A 21,027-nucleotide genomic window follows, 5' to 3' on the forward strand; every position below is an offset into this window, starting at 1 on the left:
AAGATTATCTTGTCCTTTTCTTTGGTCTTTCCGTCACCCTCACACTTTCATACAGAAGTGGTAAACAGTGTTCAACTGCTGAAGACTACGAGAAGGGCACAAGAAGCTCCCAGAAAGAGTACATTACCAAAATGAAGAACTAACTTGGCTGCTGCTGCAGACCCGCTACGTCACCAGAAAAACCCTGCATAACATTTGCATCAACAGCAAGTACAAACCTTGGAGCTACAACCAAGACTTACTTAATTAGCCTGGAAAGAGGGGAAAGCTTGTTAGCCTCACATAAACCACAGTGAAATGTACTAAATACATACATAAAAGGTTTCTCCAAATTCTTTGTGTGGCAGCCTAATGGTTTTGAAACTGATGCTAAGGAAATTCAATGTTCAGAGACCAAGAAAAAAAAAACACTCAAGGGGAAAATATAACTAAAGAACATTTATTCATTTTTTCACTAAGACTTTATCTTGAGGACATAACTAAACTGTCACCACCACCCCCACCCCAACCTGAAGAAGGGTTAGTACAGTGAATGTTATAAAGCAGATATGAACAGTTTGAAGGATTGGAACCAACATTAACTGACAAACAACCTCCATCTAAATTATCATAAAAATGTTTAAGTAAAAAAAAAAAGGTGGGAGGGAAGGGGGCATAGGGGGTTTCAGATTGAACAAGATTCTCACATTTCATCTAATACATTCAATCCTGGCTGGAGTATACCAAAATGGAAACAGGATTACTATAATACAAAACTTCCACTACAGCACGCTGTACACACCTGTGTTCCAAGCCCACCCCCATCCCCCTACTGCTTCCAACTCAACTATTTCCCGGCCTGCTGAGCCTGCCGACGAAGGAGCACATAGATCTTCTCTTTAATCCAGTCTTTGTTATAGGGCTGGTATGTCTGGGTATCAGCTCGGTAACTGAGGAACAGAAAGGTAGAAATAATTATAATGGTCAATTACTGTTGTGTTTTTATTTATTTATTTATTTTAAAAACGTTTATTTATTTATATATTTGACAGAGAGAGAGAGAGAGAGAGAGAGAGAACACAAGTAGGCAGAGCAGCAGACAGAGAGAGAGGGGGAAGCAGGCTCCCCGCTGAGCAGAGCCCGACGTGGGGCTCGATCCCAGGACCCTGAGATCATGACCTGAGCCAAAGGCTGAGGCTTAACCCACTGAGCCACCCAAGCACCCTACTGTTGTTTTTAAAACCCTAAATTATAACTGCCCCACGATGGTACAGGTGGGCGTGTTTATACATGAATTTAATGAAAACATAGAAAGAGCCGCTCACATCACTGCTGAATTATAAGTGATAGGAACTTTAGACAACCAAATACAATTTTACAGCAGAAAACGAAACCAAGGTCTAGAAACCTTAAGTTAAATGCTCAATGTGTTACACATCTACTTCTTGACATAGTACGACCAGAAACTGTGAGTTCTTTCTCCTGTCTAGTTACAACTTTTATGGTTTATTATTAAAATACAAAAACTAAACACTGGTACAAACTTGAGATTTGCTAAATTTCTTTAGAATTAACTAAAACATCTTAAAAAAACATGTTACTACTATGAAGACTTCTTCCCTATAAAGTGTTAAGGAAATCTTTTAACCTCTATCTCAGGATTTCCCCTTTTAAAAAAGAGTTTTATTTATTTATTTGAAAGAGAGTACGCACATGAGTGCACAAACAAGGGAAGGAGCAGAGAGGGAGAAGCAGACTCTCTCCCCTGAGCAGGGAGCCCAACTCAGGGCTCAATGCCAGGACGCCAGGATCATGACCTGAGCCGAACACAGAAGCGTAACTGACAGCCACCCAGGTGCCCCAGGATTTGCTTTTTATTTATTTATTTTTAAAAGATTTTATTATTTGACAGAGAGATCACAAGTAGACAGGCAGGCAGAGAGAGAGGAGGAAGCAGGCTCCCCAACAAGCAGAGAGCCCGATGTGGGGCTCGATCCCAAGACTCTGAGATTATGACCCGAGCCGAAGGCAGAGGCTTAACCCACTGAGCCACCCAGGTGCCCCCAGGATTTGCTTTTTAAGGTAAATCATACTACAGGCTCGTACAGAATTACTGGAAGACGTAACAAGCTTCAAAATAGTTCTAATCAGAAGAGGAGGGTCAGGAGAGCCAGGACTGGCAGCATTAGCAATGAGACGCCAGTGGACTCCAGGCATCCTGAGGCCAACGTATCAATGAATAGCCAACCACTCAGGGTATCTGTACAAGACTAAGTACAAACATTCCAGTAACCTACCACTGAAATCTCATTGGTTAAGCATTAAAATCATTTTTGGGCTAAAAAACTAAGGCTAGAGTATAAAAAAGCAGACCATAAGTAACCAGAGATTGCACAAATACAAATCACTTCAGTGTCTCAAAGGCATGTGCATCATGTGGTAGAAACACTACATGGCATCCAAGAGACAGAGATGCACTTTGCCTTAAAAAAAAAATTAAAAATTAAAAACCCACCAACCTTAGGGATACTTTAGAAAAACAAAATATCTAATTGATCATTATATATAAAGTTATAAGATAATTTATAACTTTATAAGTTATATATAAAGTTATAAGATAACTTATCTGAATCAACTCACTTAATCCTTATTACAGCCCTATGAGTGGATACTATTTTTTAAAATTTATCTGAAAAGCAGACTCCCTGCTGAGCTTAGAGCCTGATGCAGGGCTTGATCCCAGGACCTTGGGGTCATGACTTGAGCCAAAACAGATGCTTAACCAACTGAACGACCTAGGTGCCCTGCGAGTAGATACCACTACCTCCTCTTTCTTTTTACAAAGGAGGAAACCAAAGAACAAGCAACTAGCTCAGTGATTTGGGCAGGCAGCAGAAGCTTAAAACACTCCTTGACAGAGTCCTCATTCTTAACTACTGAGCTAGGAATCTATGCTCCAACTACTGGCATGACAGACAAACTCAAAAGAAGGAATATTTTATACCACTATCATATTCTTCCCCTGAATAATAAGGTCAGAATCTGGCTTATTAAAAATGCATACATCTTCTACTTTTACAAAATGCTTAACAAAAAAAAAATAATAATAAAATAAGGGCTTACTAATCTCCTTTTGTTATAATGAGAAATATTCAAAAAAGTTAAATAATTTTCTCTGAATATTCTTTTTTTGTGCTTCCTAATTAAATAAGGGTTAACCTAGTCTACTTCAGATATGGTACAAAAGACTACAATATTTATATCAATACTGGAGAACAACTAAAACAAGAACACAATTTTTTCAGAACTGTATCAGGGCGGGACAGACTTAAGATTTAATTATTTGGGGTGGGGGAAGTGCACAGTGGCGGGGGAGGAGCAGAGGGAGAGGGAGAATCAGACACCACACTAAGCACGGAGCCCAATGCAGGGCTCAATCCTGAGTCCCTGAGATCATGACCTGAGACAAAAATCAAGAGTCAGATGTTTAACTGTCTAAGCCAACTAGGTGCCCCAATAAACTTTCACACTGGGGCGCCTGGGCGGTGGTTATGCATCTGACTTCAGTTCAGGTCATGTTCTCAGGGTCCTGGGACTGAGTCCTGCATAGGACTCTGTGTTCAGCGGGGCGTCTGCTTGACCCGTTTCCTTTGCCCCTTGCCCTCAGTTGTGCTGTCACTCATGCTCTCTCTTAAATAAAATCTTTAAAAACAAAAAACAATAAATAAAAACCCCTTTAATAATATATTTCATTAGAGACCAGACCTGAATCACTGGAATTTCGTTTTGAGTTAGCTAAGTAAAACTCAAATATTCCAACAAAATACAAGTTTTCAACAGGAGTCACTGGTGAAACAGCAAGTCCTGGTCTGGCCCCAGCTATAATCCAGGAGTCACATGAAGTGCCTGTGAGTAAGACATATATATTTCAAAAACATATTTGCTTCTAGGAAGTATTTGGCATGTGATATTTAAGCACCTGATGACTAAAGATCATCTCATTATAAGGTATTCTCATTTTTCCTTTGTCATGAAAACAGAGTCATCTTAGTTTTAACCTAAAGTCAACTTCTTTAGGACAAAGACTTTGAGGGAGAAAAAAAAAAAAAAACAAAAAACTAAAACCAAACCAAACCCAAAACAAAACAAAAAACCCCCAAAACCCCACCCCCCAAAACAAATGACTTTGGTTTAAGAAACTAAGATCAGGACTTTGAAATTCTCAGCATTCACTCTGCATACCTACCAATCGCCATCAATTAGCAAAATTCTCAAGCTTCTCCTGCGCCTGTAGGTTTATGTTGCCAAATTATCAGCCATATGTAGATGAAATATCACTACATAGTAGTCAAAATGCAAAGACCAGTTTCAGGCATAGAGTGACCTCACAATACCATAAATCACCTCAAACGGCTGGATGAACAACAGAAAAACACACCGTAAGAGATATGGTGGCTAATACTTACACAAGGCAGCTGAGGTCTGCCAGATCGTCAATAAAATCAAACAACTGACTGATATCATATGTGATAGAGGGGCTGTTGGGATTCATTCTCTTCAGATGTTCTTCATACATTTTACAAACACCTATGAGAGGAGAAAAAACAAGATCTTACAACTGTATAAACTTTAGATATGAACAGCATATATATAACATATATATAGCAATGCCATAGTATTTTTTTAAGGATTTAACTTTCTAAAGTAATCTCTACACCCAATGTGAGGCTTGAGCCTACAACCCTGAGATCAAGAGTCGCGTGCTCCATTGACTGAACCAATCAGGGACCTCCATAATACTTAATTTTATAAAGTTAGGCTGGGAGTGGGACACCTGGGTGGCTCAGTCAGTTAAGCCACTGCCTTTGGCTCAGGTCATGATCCCAGGGTCCCAGGATCGAGCTTCACATCGGGCTCCTTGCTTACTGCTTCTCTCTCCGCCTCTGCCTGCCTCTCTGCCTGTTAGTGCACAAGCTTGCTCTCTCTCTCTCTGACAAATAAGTAAGTCAATAAATAAATGAAATCTTAAAAAAAAAAAGGCTGGGAAAAGAACAGTAAGTTGGTCACTTTCATTTTAGTTTGGCACTAGCAAATTTCTTTTAACTTTATCTATTTGCCAGAATGTTCAGTATTTTATGCCTTAATAATAAAATAAAATGATTACTTCAAGCCACTAGGTCTAAAAGAACTTTAAAGGCTTGTCATATGAGAGTCAAACAAGTGATGACAGTGCGGGTCTCACCAGGTTTTTCAATAAACAAATATTCCTAAAGACTCAGAATAAATAAAGAAAAACAGCACATTTGGGAATGAAGGATGACAAACAGCCTTTCTATCCTGCTTTCAAATTTTGATACAATGCAAAAACAAATGAACAAAAAACTGGCACCCAGGAAGAGATTATGTTAAGAGTACTTAAGAGACGGGTCTCTGGATTCAGAGACTTGAATTCTAGCTCTGTCTTTTACTAACGACTCCGTCCCCAGAACCCTACTTGTCAAATGGTGAGGATAACAATATTCTTGATGGAGCTATGGTGAAGGTTTTGCAAAATGGTGCATATAAAAGCATTATTAGCACGTGTAAGTGCATGTAAGTACTCAAATATAAATCATAAAAACACAATAAAATGAATGAAGTCACTGATAGCAAACACACATTAATTATCTAAAGAGGACATTATTTAAATTTTATTCAGTGACATACTCTTGTTTCCACACAATGGAAAAATAACCTTTTCTGTCAATGCCCACTAACAAATGCTTTTAATACCCTATGATGAATGAACAAGCGAATAAATGTCATCTGGGAAAACATGTCTTATCCTTTACACTCAGGTCCTTCATGTACCTATAAACAGACTTAATAAATTTCCCAACAGAAAGTAATATTATAAAAAAAGGTATGGTGTGCCTGGGTGGCTCAGTGGGTTGAGCCTCTGCCTTCGGCTCGGGTCATGATCCCAGGGTCCTGGGACTGAGCCCCACATCGGGCTCTCTGCTCAGCAGGGAGCCTGCTTCCCCCTCCCCCTCTGCCTACCTCTCTGCCTTCTTGTACTCTCTGTGTCAAAATAAATAAATAAAATCTTAAAAAAAAAAAAAAAAAAAAAAGAAGTAATATTCAACTCAAGATCTATGAAGAGCTCTCGAGTTAGGGTTTTTGACTGGTACTGGCACACCACACTGTGATCAGAGAGATTACTCATGAGTTACTGAACAGAAAGGTCGAAGTAGAAAGGAAATAAAAATCAGCAAAATGGGTGTCCGCCAGTGGTGCGCCTCGGCCCCGAGGAGAAATTGAGGGGTCAGGGTTGAGGCCCGTTCACGTGGGAGCCGTCGCTGCTGCTGTCCTCCTGCCCTCCCAGCAGCCATCATGTTGGCGCTCAACTCCCACCTGCTGGACTGGTTTTGCTCACTCTTCTGGAAAGAGGAAATGGAGCTGATGCTGGTGGGGCTGCAGTACTCTGGCAAGACCACCTTCATGCGTCAATGTCATGGCGTCAGGTCAGTTCAGAGAAGATATGGTACCCACAGTGGGCTTTAATGTAAGGAAAGTAACTAAAGGTAACATCACAATAAAGATTTGGGACATAGGAGGTCAACCCCGATTCTGGGGCATGTGGGAATGGTAATGCAGAGGTGTCAATGCCACTGTTTATATGACAGATGCTGCTGATCGTGAAAAGACAGAAGCCTCTAGAAATGAACTTCATAATCTTGGGATAAACCACAGTTACAAGGAATTCCAGTGCTAGTACTTGGAAAACAAGAGAGAGAGCTTCCTAATGCCTTGGATGAGAAACAGCTAACTGAAAAAATGAACCTGTCTGCTAATCAGGACAGAGAACTTTGCTGCTATTCAATTTCTTGCAAAGAAAAGGACAATACAGATTCATACTTCAGTGGCTTATTCAACATTCAAAATCTAGAAGAAGCTGAAGCATCTCGTGAAGTCTTCTGGTCCTTCCTGGCTATAATCCTGGAATTGCTGTCCATTCCTCTGAAGTACTTCCCAGAATATGGTCCTTCGAAACCCAAGAAATTGCCTTTTCCAAAGTTTATTTCTTTTGTGCATTGCTGAAGGTGTGCATCCCTAATCCCTCATAAAGAATCAGCTAAAGTTGTCATGATAAAGTCAGCACACACAGAAAAGCTGCTTATACATACTTGTCTCAGTGTGTAGAGCCTTTTTTTTTTTTTTTTTAAAGATTTTATTTATTTTATTTGACAGAGAGAGATCACAAGTAAGCAGAGAGGCAGGCAGAGAGAGGAGGAAGCAGGCTCCTGGCTGAGCAGAGAGCCCGATGCAAGGCTCGATCCCAGGACCCTGGGATCATGACCTGAGCCGAAGGCAGAGGCATTAACCCACTGAGCCACCCAGGCGCCCCGTGTAGAGCCTTTTTAAAAACAAAAACAAAACAAAAGAACACATACAAAAAAACACTTGACCATCTTAAATCAAGAAAATGGCATATTTCTGCTCTGGTATTCCTGGGCCAGACTTTCATATTGGTTTTCAGTAAATGTCTATGGTATTTCATTGTAGAATCCATTCGCTTAATACTAATACTGACTTGATAACAACATGAAGTTTCTAGTGCCACACAGTATTTAAGAAACCTTAAGCTTGACTCATGTGGGATATAAACAGAATGTTTACATATCTCACAAATGCATGTGAAATGTATAACTACACCTTGGGAATTTTAAAAAATGGTCTGCAAGGAGTGAGCTGAGGCCCCAGATCAGTGTTGTTATGGTTTTTTACACTGGTGAGATTGTGTATGAATTTTTAAAACATCTGCTTTCTGAGAATTCTTCATCAGAGATAGCAGTTGGGGATATGAGAGGAACTAAGGCATGCTGTTGTGTATCTGTCCAGATCATTACTTCTCTATTTTTTCTACTTTTTCTTTTTCTCTTTTTTGGGGTTGGGAGCGGGGCGCGGAGCTCAACACACTTTTATAAAGGGTTGGGAACTGAAGATTTTCTCAAAGGCTTTCATGGATTTAAAGCATTCCAACCAATGTAATAAAATGTGTTAAGAATGTCAGACTGCTTCCCTTTCTCTCTCTGCCTGCTTGTGATCTCTGTCAAATAAATAGACAAAATCTTAAAAAAAAAAAAAAAAAAAAAAAGGAGGAAAACAGCTCCATGTACAACAGCATCAAAAAATAAAATTCTTTCGGGGGGCGCCTGGGTGGCTCAGTGGGTTAAGCCTCTGCCTTCGGCCTAGGTCATGATCTCAGGGTCCCAGGATCGATCCTGCATCAGGCTCCCTGCTCAGCAGGAAGCCTGCTTCTCCCCTCTCTGCCTTCTGTTCTGCCTACTTATAATCTGTCTCTCTGTGTGTCAAATAAATAAATAAAATCTTAAAATACAATTCTCTGGAATAAATTTAATGAAAAAAGCATAGAGGGGCGCCTGGGTGGCTCAGTGGGTTAAAGCCTCTGCCTTCGGCTCAGGTCATGATCCCAGGGTCCTGGGATCGAGCCCCGCATCGGGCTCTCTGCTCAGCAGGGAGCCTGCTTCCTCCTCTCTCTCTGCCTACCTCTCTGCCTACTTGTGATCTCTGTCTGTCAAATAAACAAATAAAGTCTTAAAAAAAAAAAAAGAAAAAGAAAAAAGCATAGAATATACACTGAAAACTACAAAATGTCACTGAAAGTAAAGATTTCAAGTATTTGAAGATCTAGTATTCATGGATCATGAGACTTAATATTAAGACGGTAATGCTCCACAGGGACACCTGGGTGGGTCAGTTAAGCATCCAACTCTTGATTTCAGCTCAGGACACGATCTCAGGGTTCTGAGATCTGAGCCCCTCATCAGTCTCCTGGTTCAGCAGGGAATCTGCTCCCCACCCCAACTCATGCTCTCTAATAAATAAATCAATCTCAAAAAAAAAAAAAAAAAAAGAAAGAAGAAGATGGTAATGACCTTCAAAATGATCTATAAATTCAATGTAATCTCTATCAAAATCCAACCTAGTTTTGCAGAAATTGACAAGCTGATCTTAAATTTGATATGAAAATACAAGAAGCCCAGGATAACCCAAAGGATCTTGAAAAAGAACAAAGCTGAAGACTCACAATTACCAATTCCAAAACTTACTATGAAACTACACTAACAGAGTGTGGTACCGCTTCCACATTAAGTATCGCTTCGGCAGATCAATAAAAAAGAAAAGAGGGTCTGCAAATAAACCCTCACATTTATAGTCAATTGCCCTTTTTTTAAAAAAAGATTTTATTTATTTATTTATTTGACAGACAGAGATCACAAGTAGGCAGAGAGAGACAGGGGGAAGTAGGCTCCCTGCTGAGCAGAGCGCCTGATGTGGGGCTCGACCCCAGGACTCTGGGATCATGACCTGAGCAGAAGGCAGAGGCTTTAACCCACTGAACCACCCAGGTGCCCCAGTCAATTGCTTTTTGATCAGGATACAAAGACAAAACTTGAAAAGAAAGAACAGTCTTTTCAACAAATGGTGCTATGACAGCTGGAGAGTCACATGCAAAAGAATAAAGTAGGGCCCACACTTCACATCATAAATGGCCCAGAGACTTAACTGTAAAAGCCCAAACTATAACACTCCTGAAAGAAAATACAGGCACAGATTTTCATGACTTTGAACATCGCAATGGATTCTCAGATATGGCACCAAAACCATCAGAAGAAAAAAAAAATAAATTGGAGTTCATCAAAATTTAAACCTTTTGTGCTTCAAAGGGCACTACTGAGAAAGTGAAAAGACAAGCCACAGACTGAGAGAAAATCTCTGCAAAACATACATCTGATATAGGACTAGCATCCAAAATATACAAAGAACTCATAAAACTCAACAAACAAAAAAAAAAAAAAAAAAAAAAAAAAAAAACCAAACACCAAAAATCAAAAAACCAAACAACCAAAAAGTGGACAAGGGATCTGAACAGACAGCTCACCAAGGAAGATAAACAGATGACAAATAAGCATGATGAAAAGATACTCAACATCATGTCATTAGAAAACTAAAAATTAAAACGAGGTATCACTATCTACCTATTAGAATGACAGAAATCTGAAACAATGACAGCACCAAATGCTGCGAAGGATGTGGAGCAATGGGGATTCTCATTCATTGCTGGTGAGGATGCAACACAGTACAGCCACATCTGAAGACAGTTTGTCAGCTTTCTACCAAGTTAAATACAATCTTACCATATGTTGCAACAATCACATTCCTCAGTATTTACCCAAAGGGGTTGAAAATAGGTCCACACAGAAACCTGCACTCAAATGTTTGTAGCAGCTTTAACTGCCAATACCAGAAGCAATTACTCTGTCCTTCAGTAGGCAAATAGATAACCAAACTGTGGTATTTTCAAATGATGGATCGCTCAGCAATAAAAAGAAAAGAGCTTTCAGGCCATCAAAAGATACTGAAGATTCTTAAAAGTACACTCTCTTGGGGGCACCTGGGTGGCTCCACTGGTTAAATGTCTTGACTTTGACTCAGATCATGGTCTCAGGGCCCGGGGAAGCCCTGCTCAGTGGGGAGTCTGCTTGTCTCTCTTCCTCTGCCCCTCCCCTGGCTTGTGCTCAAATAAATAAATAAATAAATAAATAAATAAAATCTTTAAAAACAAACAAAAAACCCCACTATTTTGTGAAAAAGCCAACTTGAAAAAGCTATACCCTGTAGAACTTCAACTACATGACATTTTGGAAAGGTGATGATGCTATGGAGACATTAAAAAGATCAGTGGCTGCCAGAAGTTTAGGGGAAGGAATAGGTGAAGCACTAGAGACTTTTAGATCAGTAAATGGTAGATACCTGTAATTATATAAGCCAAAACCCATAAAATGTCTGAAGCAAAGGCTGGACACTAATGTAAACTATGGCCTTTTAGTCAATAATAATGTATCAGTACTGCTTCTACAATTGTAATTAATGTACCACAGTGAAACAGGATGTAAGTGGTAGGGGAACCTGGAAGGACAAGGTAGAGAAGAAAGGGTGTGATGGAATTCTCTGTACTTTTCAATTTTCCTATAAACTTACAACTACTAGAAAGAAACTAAAGCTATTAATTTAAAAAGACATGGAAGAACCTCAAATGCATACTGCTGAGTGAAATAAGCCAGTCTGAAAGGGCTACATACGGTAATGATTCCAATTCTATGACATTCTGGAAAAGGCAAAACTAAGGAGGTGATAGTAAGACCAACAGTTGTCGGGGGCAAAGGGTGAACTGGGGAGGAGGGATGAACAGGTTGAGCACAGGGATTTTTAGGGTAACTGAAAATTGTTCTGTATGATACTGTACCAATGGGTATATGTTATGCATTTGGTCAAACCCAAAGAACTGTACAACATTAAGAATGAGCTTTAGTTAATAATAACAGACTTTAGTTAATAGTAGACTTTAGTTAGTAATAATAACAGACTTTAATTAGTCACTGTATCCATACTGGGTTCATGCGGCACCTGGGTTACTCGGTTAAGCATCTGTCTTTGGCTCAGGTCATGATCTCAGGGTCCTGGGATAAAGCCCCATGTCCGGCTCCCTGCTCAGCAGGTAATCTGCTTCTCCCTCTGCCCCACCCTCTGCTTGTGCTTGCATGCTCTCTCTCAAATAAATAATCCTTAAAAAAAGAAAAACTGGGTTTATCAACTGTAACAAACATATCACACCAAGGTCTTATTAATGGGGGAAATTGTGGAGGTGGGGAAAGGAAGTACATGGAAACTTTATATTTTCTATTTTCTTCTGTAAATCTTAAACTGCTCTAGAAATAAAGTGCATTAATTAGAAAGAAAAAAAACAGGCTTCACTAAAATCAGCAGAGGTTGGCAGGGTACTGCAGAAGCGAAGACATGGTAATACAGTTAAGGCCCTAATGTGCCAAGGTAGCACGTGCACAAAGTCCACCATAATGGTCAGCAGAGAAAGGGTCCTGAAATGGAAGGAAGAACAAGAGCTGCTACTCTTTTAACATTAAGAGAATCTGCAATCAGGAAGGCATGGTGCCAACTACTTAGAAGATGTCTCTAATTATTACTAGTTTTTTTTCCCACAGATCTACCCATTGTTGGCTTTGTAAGGACAGATTTTAAGGCTAACCCAGTTAGTTTTAGATAATCAAAAAATTCAGAGACATGCCCAGCAGCAAAAACAGAGAATATAAAAGCTTTATAGGAAGAAATAAAGAATGGACAACTGCTAAAAAGGGTGCAGAATGTGCACAACTGGTTTACTTGATATGATGATTAAATGTAAGGATGAATCCAATTTGTGATGATCCAATCTATACCCTCTCATCTAATGGTTTACTGCGTAAAGAAACATTAAGGGCTAATAGTTCCTTTCAGGGTGGTGTCAGCTTATCAAATGCACAATAAATTATACTTATTTGTTTCCATTTGCTTTTATTCTCTGAGCTAATTTTTAGTTTCTAACACTCTGATGGAGTATAACTAAACCTCAACAGCTTTTAATGTTTATTTGTTCAATGACCAGACATTAGAACCTATTAAGGTTCTGAAGATATCCCTAGAGCCGGTCTTAACAACTCTATAGTGCTTGAGTTTAACCACAATACATAAGGGGTAACGGATAAGATATTTACATATCACAATAAACAATGGGATATCAACATAACAAAGGGAGGCTTCATTCATTGTTTAAAAAAAAAGTCATTCATTGTAATCATGAGCTGGATAAAAATATATTTGCAGCAAAAAGATAATATATATAATCAATGCTTGAACATTCAACAAATAAGGTCCTTAATATCTTCCTTCCCTGCTCAAATTAATAATTCAAGAAGTCTGGAGAAAAAACAAGCCCAGTTCCTAAATGAGACATGTTCTAATGTGAATGTCAGGAAAACAAAAATAAAAACTCTTGATTAGTGTTTAAACTCACCCTCCATGCATTCATTCACAGATTCATAGTCAGCGTAAGTTCTGCCTTCTGGCCTCTTGGTAGGCTGTACCAGCAAAATGGTGTGAGACTGCAGGGGGAAAAGTGATTTCAACATAAATTTCCAACTCATATTTGAGAAATTCATAGTATGATGTAAAATCCTCAGCCATGACACAATGACCATTAGTTATTAAAATATTATTAATTAGGGTGCTCGTCCTACATTTATGCCATCGTGCAAGTGTGATGTCAGAAGGTGGACTGCCAGCTTCTCCCTAAAGTCTCTTCTCTGTAAGGTCTCCCACTCCTTAAGGGCTGCTTTCTGCAACTGCTGGACCTACTGCATGTAAGCATTCAGCATAAACTACGTTGTACTCTTTTTTTTCTTTCCTATCATTCTCCCCAACCAGATCATAAACGCACTTAGTTTTCTATCTCTACTGGTCACTTTCTATCTCTAGCCTTATTAAGTCTCTTAATAAAAACTCAGATGGGGGCGCCTGGGTGGCTCAGTGGGTTAAAGCCCTCTGCTTTTGGCTCAGGTCATGATCTCAGGGTCCTGGGATTGAGCCCCATTATCGGGCTCTCTGCTTGGTGGGGAGCCTGCTTCCTCCCCTCTCTCTCTGCCTGCCTCCCTGCCTACTTATGATCTCTGTCAAATAAATAAATAAAATACTTTTTAAAAATAAAAATAAAAAAATAAAAACTCAGATGGAGGATGATAAAAGTAGAAAAGGGGAAACACTATTATGACTGTAAGCACTGGATCTGATTTATGTTTTTTCCAACCTTGGCACAACAGTGGAGTCACCTCTTAGCCAGGGCTTAGACTTCAACATGAAGGCAGAAGATAAACGGGCACTATAAAATTAATAGAGTTAACATTACCCTAGAAAAACCATTAAACTATTCACCCAGTAGATGACTCACCTTCAGAGTCTCAAAATCACATTAAAAAAAAAAAGATTTTATTCATTTATTTGACAGAGAGAACAGCAGTGGTGAGCAGCAGGCAGAGGGAGAGGAAGAAGCAGGCCCACCGAGCAGGGAGCCCAACATGGGGCTCAATCCCAGGACCCAGGGATCATGACATGAGCAGAAGGCAGAGGCTTTAACCCACTGAGCCACCCAGGCGCCCCAAATCACATATTTTTAAACACTAGAATCACACGAAATAGATGAGCACACTGTGATGACTGTGAATATGCCTCCAACAGCAGAACTTCACATCTTCCACCTCATCATGCTCAGTAGGGGGCACATTTTTGTTAGTGGGTCTACTGCAGTTTCTCAATCTCTGCACTTTTACAATCTGGGCTTGAAGGGTTCTCCTTACAGAGGTAGTCCTATGCATTGTAGGATGTTTAGAAGCATCCATGGCTTATTTCCACTAAATACCAGTAGCACTTGAACCCCCTGCTCCTTCCTGAACAAAACTGTAACAACCAAAAATGTCTCCAACTACTGGTCTATTGAAATTATGGCCCCTTCCAATCTTTTGCCAAGTGTGTAAGGTCAATTAATTAAATCCAAGTATGATGCAACCTCATTGTAAACACAATCCTCCAACTATTCATATTTTTCTCTTTTACTTTCTGGGGTCCCCAAAATCCTTTATGGCAGGTCCCCCAAACTGTTTTGAAGTGGCAAGAATTGTTAAGCATCAAGATACTGGAACTGGGGGGCGCCTGGGTGGCTCGGGTCATGATCCCAGGGTCCTGGGATGGAGCCCCGCATCCGGCTCTCTGCTCAGCAGGGAGCCTGCTTCCTCCTCTCTTTCTCTCTGCCTGCCTCTCTGCCTACTTGTGACCTCTATCTGTCAAATAAAATAAATAAAATCTTAAAAAAAAAAAAGATACTGGAATAGTTGAGGCCTAGAGTTTCTGAATAAGCATCAAAAAAACCCAGTACTCTGAACACTATATAAAAAGCAAAGAAACTGTTCATATTCCTCCCTCCCCATCAAGAACCAACTCACTCTGATGAAAACCTTTTTTCCCCCCAAAGATTTTACTTATTTGACAGAAAGAAAGTGACAGCGAGAGGGACTACAAGCAGGGGGAGTAGGAGAGGGAGAAGCAGGCTTCCTGGGAACCCAATGTGGGCCTCGGTCCCAGGACGCTGGGATCATGACCTGAGCTGAAGGCAGACTCTTAACAACTGAGCCACCAGGCGCCCCTGATGAAAAGTTTGAGAGGATGTGAGATAAAAATAGACGTTGGTGACAAGAGATAAAGGGTAGTTTTCACCTATAATGACCTGAGCAGTCAAGGCCTTTGTTAAATAGGCATTATAAACCAGAGGAAGCATTTTATTAGACTGTTACACAGCATATTTTCTAAGTCACCTACTCAAAAAACAGTAGTTATGATGGGTCGCATGTTGAGAAGAAAATAATTTTATAGAAACCACACTAGCATTCCGGCAGTATGGCTCTCGCTCTGTACATTAGCCACACCAGTGGCTACTGTATTAATTTTGTTCTCATTCTAATGCAAACTGAGGGACTAATTTACTTAAAAGAGTAAAGATATGGAAATGGCTATTCACTACGCTAATTTTTACAGTCTTAAAATGAACCTCTGACAAAGCTCAGTATTATCAATACTTACTACGCAAAGATGAGGATTAAAAACTACTAAGAACAGGGACGCCTGGGTGGCTCAGTTGGTTGGGCAGCTGCCTTCGGCTCAGGTCATGATCCCAGCATCCTGGGATCGAGTCCCACATCGGGCTCCTTGCTCGGCAGGGAGCCTGCTTCTCCCTCTGCCTCTGCCTGCCACTCTGTCTGCCTGTGCTCGCTCTCTCTCCCTCTCTCTCTCTGACAAATAAATAAAATCTTTAAAAAAAATAAAAAAATAAAAACTACTAAGAACAAAAAGAAATGACTGAATTTACAAATCTGTAACCAAAACGAGTATTATTTTTAAGTGGCAGTGCTTTCTTATTGACATTTTAAGATCATAAAACTTCCCAAATCAATTTTGATCACTTTCTTCTTTCTGGAGCTATTTTTGAAGCCATTTGGTTTTATTAAAAAACAAATACATATACACAATATAAGTACATACAAGCATATACATATGTATTTAAATTTCTCACAACAGAAAAATAAAATTGCAAAACCTAAATCAGGAAGAGGTAGACAGAATTACCTTAGCAAAATCCTTATTCTCTCTGATTACCAGGCACAAGTGAATTATTTTAACGAATAATCTTGCATTACTAACTAAAAGTCTCACACACATGAACTCTAAGAACCATTCTACTGCTATAAAACAATACATACGATTTGCCCATAGCTTCAAATGCTTCTCCCAAACTATCAAAACAAAACAATAAAAACCAAAAAAAACCCTGCACCCAAAGTTTTTATTTTTAATAAAGCCAAAGGTATTTAAGACCATTGAACCAGGGGTGCCTGGGTGACTCAGTGGGTTAAATCCTCTGCCTTCGGCTTGGGTCATGGTCTCAGGGTCCTGGGATCGAGCCCCACAAGGAGACCCACATCGGGCTCTCTGCTCAGCAGGAAGCCTGCTTCCCCCCTCTCTCTGCCTGTCTGCCTACTTGTGATCTGTTTGTCAAATAAATAAATAAAATCTTAAAAAAAAAAGACCACTGAACCAAAAATTATTTGTTTTATACACAAATTCTAATTTTTAATGCTACTTGGATTGAGAAGGAATTATCACTGATATTTGCACAACAAGAATGGATTATTAATTGCTGTCACTTCCTGAGATTTTAAGCATTATAGCACAATACCAAATAATGACATAAAAGGCAGGGAAAGAAGGAAACTCAGAGATGAATACACTTGTCCAAGTTCACATTGTTAGTTACAACAAAACAAGGACTGGAAACCCAGTCTCTCTTAATTCCTGGTGGTTCTCTGGGAAACCATGCTTGACACACACTGAAACGTCCCAATTCAGAAAAGTACAACCTCAAAAAGTTCCTTGCTAACAACAGCTGTGTAACTTGTTAACAGTAACTGCAGCAATCAGAAAACGAAAGCTGAAGTGTGGAAGTAGCCATGATTCCTCATGATCCCTGTGGACCATCTCCTTTTTGGTGGAATATAATAAAAAATGCAAACAAAATACCCACTCACTCCACTACCACCCCGATCAGATCTGAAGGAACCTGGACCCTCAGCTAAGCCTATCTTTTCCGCTTTCAGTCCCAAGAGAATGAGTACGAACAAGACTGAGGGCTGGGAGAAACGCCAGGTCAGGCATCTGGGGTCTTGGAAAAGAGAAAAATACGTTACGTGTATATTTAAAGGCAGAGCACAGAAAAGCAAAAGAGAGGAGTTGAGAAAGCGCACACAAAGCAAAGACGATTCCTCCCGGCCCACACGGTGGGTGTAGTACACTCAAATCTGTCAGCTCTGGGGACAGGTTTGTCAGATATCCCTCGGCCATTGTTCCCACACTGGGCCAGGGAGCATGGAGGGAACGAGCAGCATCCCCACGCCTGCCTCTACCAAGGAGCAACTGGGACAAAGCGCATCCTGCACACCGCAAGGCTCGTCGGAGCCCGCAGGCGGGCGCGCAAACGCAGGGCGGACCCGGGCTCCGGGGCCTAGTGCCAGGCCAAGCGTGTCCGCGGCGGGAAGGGGAAGGGTCCAGTCACAAACTGGGGGGCCAGGGAGGTGCACGCTCGACCTGGATGGGGTTGGGGAAAAGATGAATAGGGTTGGGATCGCCCCAAAGGCCGGGGAATCGGGGAGCTGCTGAGGTCTTTCTCACCATCGCGCCAAACTCTCTCGCTGCAGCCGCTGCCGACACCACCGCCGCACACGAGCTTAGCCGCAACGCCGCCAACAGCCAATCCCCGCGAGAGGAGCCGCCGGAAGTCGTCAGAAACGCACCGCGAAAGAGCCTTATGGACCATAGAGGTGCATACATTTCCGGCAGCTAGAGCGGATACTGACACTGTCTCAGCCATCTTGGTTAAGGGCTATGAAATACACAGGGAATTACTGCGGAACTTGAAAAACTATCATTTCTTGTGAAGACACAGTCTATCATACTCTCGTTATCAGAAATACGGATAGAGTAAACAGAGCTATGGACTCTGACACCAAAATCTTGCATTAGCCCTACTCAAAAATGGCGGCAACATAAGAATCCCGGGCCATAGGTCGGTTGTAACCCGGAAGTACTCTTCTTAAAGGAGGGGGGCGGTGAAGCAATCCGGAAGTGGATGTAATGAAGAGGTGCCACTTGGCGGCCATGGCAGCTGTAGTATCCGTGGCTCTGGGTCAAGGCCCGGCGGAATGGAGTAATATGGGCACCATCGGATATAGGGCAGAGACAGCTTTGTATCAGCTCCGCTGCTGAGCCCCTGAGCCCATCGTTAGAGAGCTGCAGGACTCTTTCCTATTCTAGACTCGGAGGAGAGTTTCCCGGGACTGGTGGGCTGGTCCCAGCCTAAGGGGGACTGCCCCAGGGACGGAGGGGCGCCGGGAGAAAGAACAAGTTTGCTTGGGTTTTCCTCTTTTTCCACCTGGGACTTTGTCTGTGGAGGAAGTGGACTGATTTTTCCACCATCCCGAGACTGAAGAAATCTCCCGCATACCTTTAACTGCTAACCGTAGGGAATCCAATGACTGGCCTCTGAAAACGCAGGGGCTGGGACCTGAGATTGCTGAAAGTTCTCTCTGGTGCTAAGATCAGCAAAAGGGGGCTATTTCCAGGTGCGTTCCAGAGAAAGGGGTTTCGTGAACACATCTGCTGGTGGGGAGGAGGAAAGAACTGGCAGGTCCACTTGTTCTCTTGGAATCACCACACGCGTTTAAGGACCTCCGGACCCTTTGAAGCCACTGAAAATTTGTAGTCTGGTGACTGTGGGTAAATAAAGGAGGACAGAATGGATGATTTCATCTCCATTAGTCTGCTGTCTCTGGCTATGTTGGTGGGATGTTACGTGGCTGGAATCGTTCCCTTGGCTGTTAATTTCTCTGAGGTAAGAAATTCTCAAATTTCTGTCAGCTGTTGAGAAGTAGTGACAGTTGTAAAGGGAAGATGCTTTCTCAATATCAGAGATGCACAACTTTTCTTAATAGAAACTAATCTTATTTTAAGCACTAGAGTCCTTAACGTGGAGTGGGTGAATCCACTGACGATCCTGGGGTACTATGAACCTTGTGAAATTGCATACAAAAATTTAGGGCTCTGTGCGTTTTCCTGGAAAGAGGCACCATAACATTCTTTTGATTCCCAGAGGTTCCAACGAATCGAGGTTCTGGATTGCTGTCAAGAAACATAAATGGAGAATATTATTTGTCCATATGCGTAGAAATGAGTATAGCTCCTCTTTTTGAGAAAATGAAGCATAGTTTTTTGGGGGAAAGGTAGTTTTTTGGATTAGAATCCAAAAAAGCTTTCTGGTGATTTGAATTTTTTGTGTTAGAATAAAGATAAGACAAAAGCTAAATTAGATTGCTCTTAACTCACATTTCCTTTTAAGGAAGCATTGGAATGCATATTTGAAGTTGTTTCAAATCTTTGCTTAGAAATGAATTTTTTGTGAATGTGTTTTGACATTTGGGTCAATTTGTTCATTTGTCATTACTTGAACAAACATAATGAACAGACATTAACTAGTGGGGAGAAGAGACGAAAGCAGTGAAAATACAGATAAGTTCTTCATAAAGACTTCATAGCATGCACAGTGCTCAAAAGATTTAGGGAGAAAAACTACTACATTTGGAGGGAACAGGATTTCATGAGTATCTTAGGGTTCCGCAGAAAAATAGGCCCAGTTTCACCACCATGAAGGAGCTTCATGAAAGAGGAAACTGGTAATCGTACCAAAACAAGCCCACAGACTTATTTTGTTAGAGTAAGTGGCAGAATATTCATTTTTATTATTATTATTGATTTTTGTCTCCATTTTCTCAAGACAACAGTTGGCTAGAGCTGAGTAACAGTAGATTGTCATAGTCCTCCTTGGATGTTGAAGCCTATTTCACTTATTGCAGCCACCTCTCCAGTACTTTGTGAGCTTGCTTTATTTGGACATGAACTTATAACTGCATTAAAATTTAATTGACCTTATTAGGGCTGACATTTGTGAGATTTAAGTTGGTTTGTATATTTAAAAACTGATTGAGGTAACTTTGATCAGAAATTAAAACTGATTCGGGTTGCCTGGGTGGCTCAGTGGGTTAAAGCCTCTGCCTTCAGCTCAGGTCATGATCCCAGGGTCCTGGGATCGAGCCCGGTGTCAGGCTCTCTGCTTCTCAGGGAGCCTGCTTCCTCTCCTCTCTCTCTCTCTTCCTGCCTCTCTGTCTACTTGTGATATCTCTCTGTCAAATAAATAAAATCTTAAAAAAAAAAAAAGAAATTATAACTGATTCAAATTAGAAATCAACAAACGTTTTAGAACTTTTCCAATTTCAGTATTTTCTTGAACTATTTTTTTTTTAAGATTTTATTTATTTGACAGACAGAGATCACAAGTAGGCAGAGAGGCAGGCAGAAAGAGAGAGAGGGAGGCAGGCTTCCTGCTGAGCAGAGAGCCCGATGCGGGACTCGATCCCAAGACCCTGAGATCATGACCTGAGCCGAAGGCAGCGGCTTAACCCACTAAGCCACCCAGGCGCCCTTTCTTGAACTATCTTGAGTGATTTTTGCAATATGCGGGTATCTGCTATATTCTTTTTCACTGAGAACAAAGCTAAACTTGTAAAGGAGGCCAAATATACATGCATGGTATAATTAACCAAGGCATTAATAAAGATAATCAGTACGACATGTCATTTATGGCTGTCTGAATTGATGGTCAAGTGGTCTTTTCTATCTGTAGGCCTTAAAATGCTATAAATCACGTTCAAAATATCTGTTTATTATAACAGCAGGAACAGTGCATTTTGAGCTCTTAGAATAAAAATGGAAATTATATATAACATCAACTTAGAAGTAGACATCAACTTAGAATTCAACCAATGTTTTCTTTCTTCTGGTAATTAAACATTTTTTCTAGATAGATTATACTATTATAAATTGATGTAACATGAAACTAGTGAGATGATTTTGTAAAAAGTAAACTTCATTCATGGGGGCTGGGAAGCACAGTTTCTGCCTTTAGAACAGTTTCTACCCCAAGCTCCTCCATTGGCTAAA

At 40.7% G+C, this 21,027-nt stretch overlaps 2 protein-coding genes and 1 pseudogene across 3 annotated transcripts in view; 2 read left to right on the forward strand and 1 right to left on the reverse strand.

Moving 5' to 3' along the window:
• Positions 1–418: 418 nt before the first annotated feature.
• On the reverse strand, positions 419–17,820 carry ERH (ERH mRNA splicing and mitosis factor). The gene is made up of 4 exons (XM_032344599.1): positions 17,647–17,820; positions 12,893–12,980; positions 4,446–4,566; positions 419–929 (listed from the first exon to the last, which is right to left on the reverse strand). The coding sequence occupies exons 1-4, from the start codon at positions 17,803–17,805 to the stop codon at positions 827–829; spliced, it is 471 nt and encodes a 156-aa protein (XP_032200490.1). The 5' UTR covers positions 17,806–17,820; the 3' UTR covers positions 419–826.
• LOC116591582 lies at positions 6,099–6,917 on the forward strand (annotated as a pseudogene).
• A 267-nt stretch (positions 17,821–18,087) lies between the features above and the next one.
• SLC39A9 (solute carrier family 39 member 9) overlaps positions 18,088–21,027 on the forward strand; it is a 63,948-nt gene continuing 61,008 nt past the window's right edge. For both annotated transcript variants that reach the window (XM_032344597.1, XM_032344598.1), the window contains exon 1: positions 18,088–18,865. In XM_032344597.1, the coding sequence (XP_032200488.1) occupies positions 18,774–18,865 (92 nt within the window). In that variant the 5' untranslated portion in view covers positions 18,088–18,773. The remainder of the gene's footprint in view (positions 18,866–21,027) is intronic.

The sequence above is a fragment of the Mustela erminea genome, chromosome 5 (genome assembly GCF_009829155.1).
Source record: "Mustela erminea isolate mMusErm1 chromosome 5, mMusErm1.Pri, whole genome shotgun sequence".
Taxonomy (NCBI): domain Eukaryota; kingdom Metazoa; phylum Chordata; class Mammalia; order Carnivora; family Mustelidae; genus Mustela; species Mustela erminea.

What these genes read in the sequence shown, in the direction of transcription:
- ERH (XM_032344599.1), bottom strand. Translation starts at nt 17,805, where the DNA reads ATGTATGCACCTCTATGGTCCATAAGGCTCTTTCGCGGTGCGTTTCTG. An exon ending in CGAGAGAGTTTGGCGCGATG is followed by an intron (nt 12,981 to 17,646) that starts GTGAGAAAGACC and finishes TTCCCCCTGCAG; the next exon opens with TCTCACACCATTTTGCTGGT. An exon ending in GCAGACCTCAGCTGCCTTGT is followed by an intron (nt 930 to 4,445) that starts GTAAGTATTAGC and finishes TCTGTTCCTCAG; the next exon opens with TTACCGAGCTGATACCCAGA.